The sequence below is a fragment of the Atta colombica genome, unplaced genomic scaffold (assembly GCF_001594045.1).
Source record: "Atta colombica isolate Treedump-2 unplaced genomic scaffold, Acol1.0 scaffold105, whole genome shotgun sequence".
NCBI lineage: Eukaryota > Metazoa > Arthropoda > Insecta > Hymenoptera > Formicidae > Atta > Atta colombica.
The window spans coordinates 2869404-2882432 of NW_017259190.1; the positions used below are offsets into that span (position 1 = coordinate 2869404).

General features: G+C 30.4%; 4 protein-coding genes across 6 annotated transcripts; 2 read left to right on the forward strand and 2 right to left on the reverse strand.

Moving 5' to 3' along the window:
• Positions 1-646: 646 nt before the first annotated feature.
• Positions 647-3314, reverse strand: LOC108688779 (transmembrane protein 234 homolog). Of its 3 annotated transcripts, none has more exons than XM_018195198.1 (5): positions 3100-3314; positions 1999-2096; positions 1703-1854; positions 816-975; positions 647-737 (listed from the first exon to the last, which is right to left on the reverse strand). In XM_018195198.1, exons 2-5 carry the CDS (start codon positions 2012-2014, stop codon positions 655-657), a joined length of 411 nt encoding a protein of 136 aa, XP_018050687.1. In that variant the 5' UTR covers positions 2015-2096; positions 3100-3314; the 3' UTR covers positions 647-654. The 3 variants fall into 3 exon arrangements, with proteins under 3 accessions (XP_018050687.1, XP_018050695.1, XP_018050677.1); XM_018195206.1 differs by lacking the exon at positions 3100-3314 and adding an exon at positions 2615-2635; XM_018195188.1 differs by lacking the exon at positions 3100-3314 and adding an exon at positions 2160-2333.
• A 1556-nt stretch (positions 3315-4870) lies between these two features.
• Positions 4871-5793, forward strand: LOC108688773 (uncharacterized protein C9orf85 homolog). The gene is made up of 2 exons (XM_018195175.1): positions 4871-5379; positions 5493-5793. Exons 1-2 carry the CDS (start codon positions 4944-4946, stop codon positions 5723-5725), a joined length of 669 nt encoding a protein of 222 aa, XP_018050664.1. The 5' UTR covers positions 4871-4943; the 3' UTR covers positions 5726-5793.
• A 106-nt stretch (positions 5794-5899) lies between these two features.
• Positions 5900-7647, reverse strand: LOC108688797 (intraflagellar transport protein 20 homolog). The gene is made up of 3 exons (XM_018195217.1): positions 7523-7647; positions 6547-6701; positions 5900-6102 (listed from the first exon to the last, which is right to left on the reverse strand). Exons 1-3 carry the CDS (start codon positions 7644-7646, stop codon positions 5989-5991), a joined length of 393 nt encoding a protein of 130 aa, XP_018050706.1. The 5' UTR covers position 7647; the 3' UTR covers positions 5900-5988.
• Positions 7648-7838: 191 nt separating this feature from the next.
• On the forward strand, positions 7839-11433 carry LOC108689367 (BTB/POZ domain-containing adapter for CUL3-mediated RhoA degradation protein 3). Its single transcript, XM_018196106.1, has 4 exons — positions 7839-8458; positions 8724-9036; positions 10399-10597; positions 10692-11433. Exons 1-4 carry the CDS (start codon positions 8296-8298, stop codon positions 10881-10883), a joined length of 867 nt encoding a protein of 288 aa, XP_018051595.1. The 5' UTR covers positions 7839-8295; the 3' UTR covers positions 10884-11433.
• The last annotated feature ends 1596 nt before the right edge of the window (positions 11434-13029 follow it).

The window sequence follows — 13029 nt, forward strand, 5'->3', positions numbered from 1 at the left end:
CTACGTTCGACAGACGCAAGTCGAGAGACGCTTTTCATCATTTTTTTATAACAGTGTAGAGAAATAAAACGCGCGACGCTAGACATTATCTGTTGTACTGTGATACGCTTTTGCGTGGATAAAGAAACAAATTAAATACGGTGACATAGTCATCTTGCACCATAATTACTATTTCATTCCTACCCGGTGCTATCTACGTGTGTATGTGTACATATGGATCATTAAACGATATGCATGTAAATATCATGAATATATATTGACGATATTGTACGGAATTAAGAATAAAACCTATTATCTATTAACACAGACATTGCTCCTCTTTATAAGATGCGTTAAACGCGAAATCAAGTATCTTGTAAGATTAATAAATGCAATGATGAATGTAAACTAGCATATCATTAATAATAAAATATATTAATGATAATGTTAATGATAATGTTAAAATATAATATCATATCTTTATAATATCAAGAAGCAAAATCAAGTAGATATTGTGATTTTGCTTTATTAGAAGAATTTCAATTCATTGTATTAATCATTGTGTTAATCATTTACTCACATTACATAGGATGTGGATTAATCGGCAGGTAGTATGGATGAACAGGAAAAAGAAGGATAACGATGCGTGCTTAATGATCGTCTTAAATGTACAAATCATAATTCCACAGTTTTATTCAATTTGTCCCAACAACATAACATGGTTCCGCACAACACAAGTATCATTCCCAGATAAGTATCTAAAAAGTAAAGCAAATCATAAAGCAATTAACAATTCAAAGCATTCTCTAACAATGAAGAAGTTCCCGTATACTCACTTCTATGCACTTTTTCCTCGCCCAGGAACCAGCCTGTAATCGCAGTAAATACGAAGGTAAGAGAATTTGAAACTGGCACAGCCAGAGATAGGTCGCTATTCTGCAGAGTCAAGAAATACAGTACCGAACCGCATTGATTAAGGAGAAACGGCACGATGTACTGAAATAAAAAAGAAATAAAATGAATTACAAATAGTATTACTCCTAGCAAATACTATTACACCTAGCAAGGATATTTACTGAAAACGTAAAAAAAAAATTTCTTGAGTATTTCTGGATTTTTCAACTATTTTTGTTTAAAATTCAAGATAATATTAGAGTTTTTTTAATGCAACTTGATAAAGGAATGAAATTAGAGTACAAGCAATACAAACAAAATATACATTGAAAATAGTAGAAGACAGTTTTTCACAATAAATACACTTTTGACTGTATCTATTATTTTCTACAATTAGAGCCACGAAACTTATAAGACATATAAATAAGTGAGTTACTCAATTCTGCAGAGTCTTCTACTGTCATCTTGATTTCTTTTTGATAAAAACTTGTGAAACACAAAAATGTATATAAATAACGAATGTATATATCATAGTTATTGCTAATTGATTTTCAACATTTTGCACTCTCTATCAAGAAAAAATTATCAAGAACTAATGTTTTTAAAAAAAAAGATAAAATTTAAATTTAAAAGTAAAATTCATAAAATTTTCCTAAATCTCAATAATAAAATTCCATGAAAATCTCTGATTTTCAAAATATTGAGAAATAACATCAGCTTGTTTGCTGAGCTCTTCTAATCTATAACTGAGAGTATAACAATGAGAGTATCTATAAATACCATGTCTCCAGATTAATTTGGTAAAATGTATGTAAAGATACAAGATTACCTTCAGATTAGTAATGAGAAATAACTGCTCCTTAAAAAATTGTCCATAAACTGACTTGGCCCTGATATCCTCTAAACCTTGCGCACCTTTCTTTATAAATGGATTGGTTACTCCCCAAAGAATCGCCACAAAACACAGATATATCACAGAATCTACAATATAAACATGCAAGTTGACATTATCATTTCAATCACGCTGTTTGATATCACTGAATCTCTGCTTTTATTTTTATTCTTGTACTCAAAAAATTATTTTTCAACAAACAGAAAATGGTTATTAAAACTAAAATAACTCACCAATAATAACTGCCATTCTCGTTATTTAATATGGAACGTTGCATCGAACAATATGCAAATCACGTCATGAGAATTAATTAAACGTTGAATGCCGGTATCTACAACAGAGTAAAATTTTTGCCATTTTATTAAATCCATTTTATATATTTACAAGTAATTACATTAAATTATGTCATTCTACGAATTTTAGATTTTTCTTTGTTTGATAGTGCCATCAGTCACTAGTCAGTGCGACGTCATTGAAAGTTAACATGCTAATCACGTTATATTATAGATGCCATGATCGGACACAGTTAAACATATCACGACCATAATATAAGACTGACAAGGCACGAACTCCATAGATGCTAGACTGTTAAGAAGCCTTTACATGAGAGCGTCAAACGTAAAAAGATACCTTTACAAATCATGAAAGTTAACATTGTTTGTTTTTTATAATTATTCGCGGTGATACACTTTCGGCCGAACAAGTTTTACGAAATACGCATTCAAGAACGGATCATTAGTATACAAATATTGAATCTATAGTTACGCAGTAGTTAAATATCGATAAATGATTAAATATAAGTTTTATAAATGATTAAATGATTAAATATAAGTTTTAGGTTCTAATTACCATATTTGATGGCGCTGCCACTCGTTTGAAAGCTATTCGTTCCGACGTGTCATCTCCTATCCACTGCATTCCGCGAATGAAATGTGAATGCGATCGAAATAGGGAAACGTCATTTTCTATACTCGACCAACTTCATGCGGAAAAAACGACGCGAGATTCGACGGCATGACGCGTCTTGAGTTTCAATTAAATGAGAAAAATACTTTCAACTGAATAATCATGAATGTACTAGTAGTACTAGAATCTATATTACGCGATATTTAAAATGTTATCCAAAATAAATGCAAAGTTAATTACACGTCCTATCGTATTAAACTGTCGCCTACAACTTTGCATGAGTAACATAGAGATATTAATATTTTTACAACGCATAAGACATTTTAAAACTCTTTAAGAGCTTATAAAAACGATAGGTTCTTAATGTATTTCTCGCGTCGCGTGTAAAAATGTTAATAATTTAACAATATTTATTAATTATTGATTACCTCATTGGTAAATAATTCCAGTAGTCCTTCAAGCCATTTCTCATCGTTTTTCTGATAGGAGTGATAGAGATTCTCTGCAAAGATTAGGATGCTTCTAGGAGGAAATAAGTTATAAGTTATAAATAATTGATTCGAAATCAAGTTGCGAACAGTGCGAACTGCAAAATATTCCAACGCAATTTGACAGGACGTAACTCTCTCCCCGGCCGAATCACAAAAACGTTCTGCTGCGAGTTACGCGCTATTTATAGGCATCAAACTTCGATCCCCATCACTCGCATGCCAGCCAATGAGCGTTATAGACGCGAATTCGAGCGCTCATTGGATCGCGCTAGCTTTCGGTTGGAGTATATAATTAAACGCAACGCGCAAGAAAATATCATTTTTTTTTGGAATTCGGCACTGTGCGTTTCGCGAAGATAGAAAAGCCTGTATGTATTCAGAATGTGCTTTTATGATACTAGCGCGTATTTAACATATAGTTCACATTATTGTAGAACTTCAAACATAAAAGCGTTAGAAATTATATTCTTTTTGAAAATTAAAAACCAATTAGAATAAATAGATGACGGCTATCAAAGAAATTGTATGAAAAAAAAATCGAACTTATAAAAATAATCAATTTTTAAAAAATGCGAAAATCGAAATTATAAATTAATGAAAAATTATATGCTTGTACGTTTATCAAATTAAAAATTTACTAATCAATAGTTGTTATTCGTAACAGATGACGAATTGAGAAAATTTACAAATTTCTATTTCAATTACAATTTTTTAGAAAAAGGAAAAGAGAAAGCATAAATTATAAATTATAAATTGCGTATTATTTAAATATTGAGCAAATATAGAAATATACTTATTACTTAAAGTTCTATAGCGAAATTTTAAATTAAAATAATATAGCAGTACAACTTCACTGAGTTTTACAATATTTTATTGTTAAGTGTCAAATTATGATAATAATCATTACGCTTACTTGTATATGAAATGGAAAATGACATTAGGTTTTTTTTGTATATACGCAGTATCGGAAAATGAACAAAATTATATATTGCATTAATCTTGCAAACTCGAATGAGCATAATGATTATTTATATTATAATGCATTTAATATTTAATAAATAGAACTAAATAAAGTTATTAATATTAATAACTTGATTTTAAGAATATTGTTACGAAACTTTATAAGCAATATGTATATTTTTTTAAGAAATTTAGCACATGATTGAGCACTGCGACAGATAGAAACCTAAGAGATCATGTCGATCTTTTTCTTGTTATCGTTAAAAATCGTCCGTGATTCTCTATGTTATGATTTTATCGATAGATCAGAAAATGGATGTAGCCACGTAGTTCCAAACCATAAATGGATATACTGGCGATAGTGTACGAATGATATCGATAGTAGAGATTTACCTCTCGTAAAACAATAAAGATGTCGTGTCACCTAACCAAATCTGTTGTGAAACAGATCGGTGAAAGAGAGAATATCAATATTTAATCAATTTGATACGCATACTGACAGATTTAACGGTATAAAAAGGGTCATACATAATAATATTTATATGTAGATTTACAAATACATTTTTCAGTTTTATATATTGCATCGTTTTGATTTGTGAAACTTGAAACACAATTAAACTGAAGTTGGAAATAACATCACATTGCATTGAGTATAAATTTAACAATGAAGCTAATAATAAACATTAATAAAATACTATAAAAAACTTATATTTTCTTTTGTTTTCAGGTCATAAAATTTGCAATAATTGATTGAAAATTTAAAGAATCCTTTCTTGTATTATTTTTAAATTTTGATAATATTAAAATATATAATAGAAAACATGAGTTGTCAAAGAGGAAATGCTAATCGTTCGAGGCCTCAAAAATATCAAAATCAAAAATCGTTTAAAAATAATCTATATGACAAATCTCAAAAAATAAAACAAATTAATAGTACCGAAGTTACCAATGTATGCGAACGTTGCAAAAAAATAATAGAGTGGAAGATCAAATACAAAAAATATAAAGTGCTTAAAGCTCCAATGAAATGTATTAAATGTGAACAAAAAACTGTGAAACATTCTTATCATAATATCTGCTTGCTTTGCGCCAAACAACAAGGAGTATGTTCAAAATGTGGACAGAAGACAGAAGTCGTAGAAGGAACATGCAGTAAGGAAGAACAAATTAAATTAGATGCCGAATTTAAAGCAATTCTAAAAACATTATCAGAACGAAAACGAAGAACATTGTTACGTTATATGAATCGACAATCGAGTATGTATTTTGTGTTCGTATTGTTAAAGAGAATTTTATTTATATATTTATTATGCACATAATGAATATATGTTTTCATATAATAAGAAGCCTTTGTTCTACTTTATTTTTAGTAAAAAGTAAGGAAAATAATAGCAAACCTAATACTTCTTTGAATACTGATGAAACTGACAATAAGGATAGGAATGAAGATGAAACAATTCCGAAAAAAGAAGATTTATTAATAAAAATAAAATCATTAGCTCTTATAGAAGATGACGACATTGACAGTGATATTGATGAAGAAGAAATTAATAATTTTGGCAGTGATGTTTATAACTTATGTGATAGAATTTTTTCTAAATAAAAAACTGTAAATTATAAAATATGATCTTTTTCAAATCAACAAAATAAAATAAATAATTCTATCCATAACAGATATAATATGACGAGTTGTCGATTAAGTTAATCAGAGTAAGTTTTTCAAAACTATTTTTATAATTCTTTGAAAAACATTGATTTGCAATAAATATTGATGCTTTTAAAAATTATTGTATTATTTATTGGCAAAAAAATGAAGAAAATTCAATCAAGAATAAAGATACAGTCGGAAGCTATAATTATATTACATTAATTCACTGATAAATGCTCGATAGTTTCTAGTTGTTCCATTTCGATCTTTTTATAAGAATCGTATTGTACTCTTAGCCGTTCCAGTTCCACAGACTTTTCCAAAATCAATGCCTATAATGAGAATAGGCGATAATCGATTATTGGCACAGCGATATTAATGGTCCAATCATAAGTTAATTTTGATTATAATTAATTCAATTAACTAGCAATTTAACTTAACCAGAATAAATTTATAATAAATTTTCCAACTATATACATAACTCTTTATTAATCTAATCTTTCTTTTCGTATGTCAAACAATAAAAAATTAATTGTTCTATCGAAATTAATAAATGCAAATATTATTCGGTAAATTAATCGCCGAATTAATTAATTCGATTTTGATGAAATGTTCAAGATAGTCAAATTTAATCATAAATACTCATTATGGCCAAAAATAGAACCGATTACGAATACCGGCCAAAGATAGCATAAATCTTGCAACTGTCTATCATTTAAACGATGAATACACATTGGTAAATATTAGGTATTTTTGATACGTAATTATTTAAGAACCTCCATTTGTTGTTTCTGGGCTTCTCTTTGCTTCGCAACGGAACGCAGCAGATTCCGCGCGCCAATCGTCTTCATTTTCTCTTTCTCTACTTCCTTTGCTAAATTGTCCAATATCCTAATGAATTCGTCGGAATTCTTTTCAAATTCAGTAATCTCTGCAACGTAAAAATTCTCATTCATTGCGACAATTGTTTATACTTTTGAAGCAATATTAATAATTAAATGTGATCAACAATAAAGCATCGGAGTGCAACTTTTTAAACGGAGCTCAAATTAAAGAGAAACTTCAAACTATCAAACTTTGATATCAAACTTTGATAAATCGTTTATTTTGTATCATAATTTCATTTACATTTAATTTCTCGTATAATTCCAAATACATCTGTCAAGTTATATTTCTTTTACAAATTTTCATTTTGATCGATAATATAAATAATATTAATTAATTGTAATTGATACTAATATTCATTTCTGTTAATTTAGATTAATTTTAATCTTGGTTTAAGTTACTTTTTATATCTTTCCAGTTTTAAGTCCCAGTTCCATCAATGTGCAAAATTAACATTAGCCAATACAACATGACGCTTGTTTTCTTTGATTTTTTTTATCTTACTCTAATTCTTAGAACTACAAAAAGATAAAAGATAAGTCAAACCGAGATTAAAGTTAATTACTAGAAATAGACAAAAGTTAACGAAAGTTCAAAGTCGTCCCAACTACCGAAGGCTTTCGAAAACTATTATACTTGAGAATATCATTTTATTCTTGTTGTTCAACGGATAAAATGATATTCGTAGGCACTCAGGTAGTATTCTCGAACATGCCAAAAGGTGTAGGTGTACTTTCTTGTGCAGAAACCATAAAACGGTGACGATATATAATTATGCGAAGGGTGAGTATCGTGACAATCGGTCAATCAAGTAAATTCATTGCGTCACTTCGTTGTGACGTCACTCGCGAACGCAACACAACTTACTGGACACGAAGCTCTGACACTCCTCCTTCAACTTATTCGTTTGATTCGCCGCTTCCGGCTCTAAAACGCGTATTTTGCTCAAGTCATCGATGTAAATGCCGTATCTCGCCAACAAGTCGGCCATCTTTTCGAGTTTTGCGAAACGACATCACGTGATCTCCTCCTTCCAGAGTTGCGTTCCAAAATTCAACTCTGTCAATTCGAGTATTATTTTATTCTTATTGGTTACCGAATATTAAATAAAGATAAAAGATACTCGGAGTTGATAGAATCAAGTTTTAGAACGCATCCCAGTGATTCCAGGAACGCGCGGGCGATGCTGATTGGTCGGCGAAGGCCGCACTTGTCATGCCTTGATATCTCACGATATTCTCGATACTTTTGCACATCAAGTCGATTCGTTGCTATGTTCAGCGCGTAGCGTTTGTTCGCCATTGTGAAGTTCGCCGTAATTGATGATAAATAAGCCAAAAATGGAGCGAAATGAAGATGTATTAGTATCTCGCGCGGATTTCTCGCTTTCCCGACGTCAACGGGTGTGAAGCGAACGACTCGACAGCAACACGAGTGCGTCGTTCACGTCGCTTCGACGCAAATACGTATCTGTCGCGGATTCGCAGTATTCGCATACGTTCAACGTTCAATCTGACATCGAGAGAATCGATATCGCTTGCTCCCATCCCCGCTCCATTCCGCAGCCGTCACGTTAGTAGTGCTAGTGTATTAGTACTCGCCTTGGCTTCGCCAGGATTTGGTTTCACTAGTTTTTCGTTATGTCGGGCGAGCACAAGACGGAAATTAAATACCCGTCGGAATATGTCAAATTGAACATCGGAGGCTCGCTTCATTACACTACCATAGGTACCTTGCAGAAGCATGATACTATGCTGCGAGCAATGTTCAGCGGTCGCATGGAAGTGCTCACCGACTCCGAAGGTGAGATGCTTCTTTTTACAACGTAAGACATGCAATTTCCGACGAATGTTGACTTGAAATTGATGAACCTTGAATATCGATCGGTCCTGCGATCCTAATCAAGATTCATCATTTTAATGTGATTGGAGTGTGTGGGAGCACGAATTTGTTTGATTTGAAAAGAAGGGATTGTGTGGACTTCTTGCGTTGTTTCCTAAGTATTTTGAACATTTCATCTTTTGTTATTTTGTTTATATCTTCCACTGACCACGACCTCTCTCCATAGGTTGGATATTGATTGATCGGTGTGGCAAACATTTCGGAACTATCTTGAACTTTTTGCGAGACGGCTCGGTTCCGCTGCCAGAAAATACGAAGGAGATGGCTGAATTGCTCGCAGAGGCAAAATATTACTGTATCAGCGAGCTAGCAGAGTCCTGCGAACAGGCGCTTCTACGAAAAGAACGTGAAGCAGAGCCAATCTGCAGAGTCCCTCTTATAACCTCTCAAAAAGAAGAACAATTACTCATAAGCAATACTACTAAGCCTGTGGTCAAGCTGCTCATTAATAGGCATAACAATAAATATTCCTATACAAGGTAATGTTAAATGTTACTTTATAATTGTAAATATTGATGTTTTATTATTTCTTTATCTTTTATAAATTGAAATCCAAGTATTTTATAATGGCATTAAAACCTTATCTACTATGTACTCTTTGTTTCTTGTTTTACTTTTTATTTCTTCTTATCTCTTGTTTCTTATTCTATTTCTTTGTTTTCTGTCATCCAAGAGATATTTTTATATTATGATATTTCAAATTCCTTTCTTATTTTTTATGAATATTTACAATCTAAGCGTTTTCATTAAAACTTAATGCTCTTTGTTTTCTTGCTTTTTGTCATTTTGTATCTCTTATCCTTTTGCTTCTTACTCTGTTTTCTCATTTTCTGTCATCGGAGTAAAAGTTAACAAACTTCCAAAGAAACAAAAAATTGTTGCTAAAAAACCAGTTACGAAGGAAGAGAAGGCAAGAAGTAAAAAGCAAGATACAGGAAGCAAAAAATACATTATAGATTAGGGTTAATATACAAGCAATTTAAAGCATAACAAGAGAGATTGATAAAAATATTGTATCTCTTGGGCTACTTTCTTTTTAGCACAGTATTCATAAGTATTCATCATTGAAGTATTCTTCATTGTTATTCATTAAATATTAGAATAGAATAACATTCGTTGACTGTGTCTGCTAAAAGAAAGTTATATGTTGCATTCAGAGAGCACACTATTAACGTCATTCTATTTTTATCAGTCATTTCATTATACATAAAATAAGAGTAGAATGGTACAAAAGAATGCACTGATAATGCGTTCTCTGAACGCAACTATAATTTAAGTGTATCATAAACTAATATCTTAAAATAGTAGCTCACAACCTCTTGTATATTGTATTCATTTTGTTTTAGTTTTATCTGAAAATTCATTGTGAAATTATCAATTTTAACTTTGGATTCAAATCATGATTCAAAATATTCTGTCCAATACTGAAGACATTCTATTGTTAACTTTTTATTTTCATTTCTACTGTTAACTTTTTATTTTCATTTCTACTGTTAACTTTATATTAGTCTCACAATGTTCTCTGATTTGATATTCGTTCCAATAACCTGTTTTTATTGTAAGCGAAATATTTATTAGCGAAATATTTATTAATACTATATTGAAGGTGATCCAAATTAAGGGTCGAAACATCTATATTGTAATATTGTCTATTAATATATTTTTGCACACGATTAATCTATGTGCTTATATTGGCTAAATTTTAATAGATAATATTTTAAATGCATGAAAAAAATGATAAATAAATGAAATATCACAATGTATGTAATTAGAGCTGTATTATTGTCATAAATTAAGATTATTAAAGAATAAGAATGGACTAATAAATTTAATTTTTACAGTACATCAGATGACAATCTATTAAAAAACATAGAACTATTCGACAAAATGTCGCTTAGATTCAGTGGCAGAGTGTTATTCATCAAAGACGTTATTGGCTCAAGCGAGATCTGTTGTTGGACATTTTATGGACATGGTCGTAAAGTAGCAGAAGTCTGCTGTCATTCGATTGTTTATACAACCGATAAAAAACATACAAAGGTAATGACATGATCAAATAATTTTAAATTATGATTTAAAATTTATATGATTTTGAAATTATATTTGATAATTAAAAATGCTTTTCTTTTTTCAGGTTGAATTCCCCGAGGCTCGGATATACGAGGAAACGTTAAATATTTTATTGTATGAGCATCGGAATGGCCCGGATCAAGAGTTAATGCAGGCTACATCGTCACGTGGCGTAGTACCTTGCACGTCCGACGAAGAAGAGGGCGAACGTTCAGGCTTGGCTCGCCTTCGCTCTAACAAACAGAACACCAACTGACCCAGTCTTATTCTCCTCAATCCACCACACACCGCGATCCTTAGTGTCGTTCGTTCTTTCAAGACACGAATTAATATAAAATAAGACGAAACACGGATGTATACCAAATGCGAATGCTACATGATATACTTGTTTATCGCCTGTCAGCTGAATCTCTTTTCGTTTTTGAAATGTATGGAACATGAGGAAAACTACAGTTAACTTTGATAAATCATCTCGTTACATTTCTCACATCACGACACTTATTTTCGGATATAATTGCGCGCTCTAATTGTTGAATATATTTATAAGAAAAATGCCTCCTAATTATCCTTCTAATTATTGAAGGAAATGACAACTGTCTTAAGTTATCTTCGCCATTCTTGCTATACAAGCGTGTTTATAAATATGTATGTAAATATGCAATTAAGAATGGCATCTTATTGATTTCATCTGGAAAATTACGAAAAGAATGTAGCGTCTATGCGCTTACTATTATGTGCCAAATCGTATTAAATCCACGACAGGAATGAGTCCAAGTTGCCATTCTGTGACTGATGAAATTATTTATGAACTTATACTCTGACAACTTTTAAGCAGTCATCTAGATTAACCAAATTGTTATAAAAAAATTTTTTATGCAAAACTAGAGGACTGCATTGTTACCTGTTATAAGTATTATTATTTTATTATCATTATTATCATCACATTATCATTATTATCATTATCACTGTCATCGTCATTATTAAATCATTATTAATTTGTCATAATTATTAATTATTATTACTTATTATTCTTATGTCATTGTCTACATTATTGCGATAAATTTTTCGTCATGTTTATATTGTTCTTTCTTACAAACTTACATAATTTAATATCTTAAATAAATCATATATATTATATATTTGAAACATATATATTGTGTTATTTAAATGTGCGTTTCTCAACGAGTCCGAAATTCTATTAAACTATTTAAAGGATGTGGAATAAACACTGCCAGTAAAAGAAAATTGAAGTCTAGTATCAGTTATACGGCGTATTGAAAGTACGCATTTCGAACATGTAATTTTGTTATTCCAATTGAGCTGTAAGTGTTAAACGTAATTAAACATTAAACATATTTTTTTAGGATTTTCAGTTTGAACGAATGCAATAGATAGTACAATATATATCTGATTTTTAATAAATTAGTTTAGTTTGAATTTTTTCTACTAACACGTGTGCGCGCACGTGTCATTCCAAGTATATTATTTCACTGTATAATTGCCGTAATTCGCATATATATATATATATATATATATATATCGGTGATTAATTTTCTTTACTGATTTACACTTTCACTTATATGACGAAATCGGAGCGACAATCCGGAGTGTTTCGGATGTCGATACGAGTAACTCGATATCTATTGATCGTATAATGATCAAGAAACCAGTTTTTCATTTTATAATAGAATAATAGAAGATAAGTTTGCTCAATTTTTCCGAAGATGTTAGATAAGTGAAGGTGGAGTGTAAAACAACTACAGACTGTGATTACACTGGCACGGCATATATATCTATATGTGTGTGTATATATTATTTTTGTTTTAGTATTAGAAAAGATGAGAGATATTCGTAATCCCACAATTAATAAAGGGACCACATGTATCGTGTTGCATACCTACTACATTGTAGGATATCTTTTCATTCATATCTGTAATACATATGTTATATATTAAATCGAATATATCTATGTTGAATAAAATGATTTATAGATTTCCCTATCTTTCTTTATGATTATATATAGACAATAGATTGTAAAGGAAATTGAATATAGAAAGATGATAATAGAATAGATTTATGTATCTTTAAGAGATTTTCTTAAAAAAAGAATATATGTACATATTAACTATTTACACAAATACAAATTTGAAATCATGGTACAAGTACGATGATATGATAGAACATGAGACAATAGTTCAAATTAATAATAGACAATAAGCAAATTTTAGACAAGCAGCGAAGTTAATTCTGGAAAACTAGATTTATTCCGTTATTTGTGTGAAATGTGTATAATTTAATAAGAAATGTTATTAGTAACAAAACAAATGTATATGTAAGATTTTAAAAATGAAGCATTATATGTATATATATATTATATATATATATGTGATAAAATGAAGCAT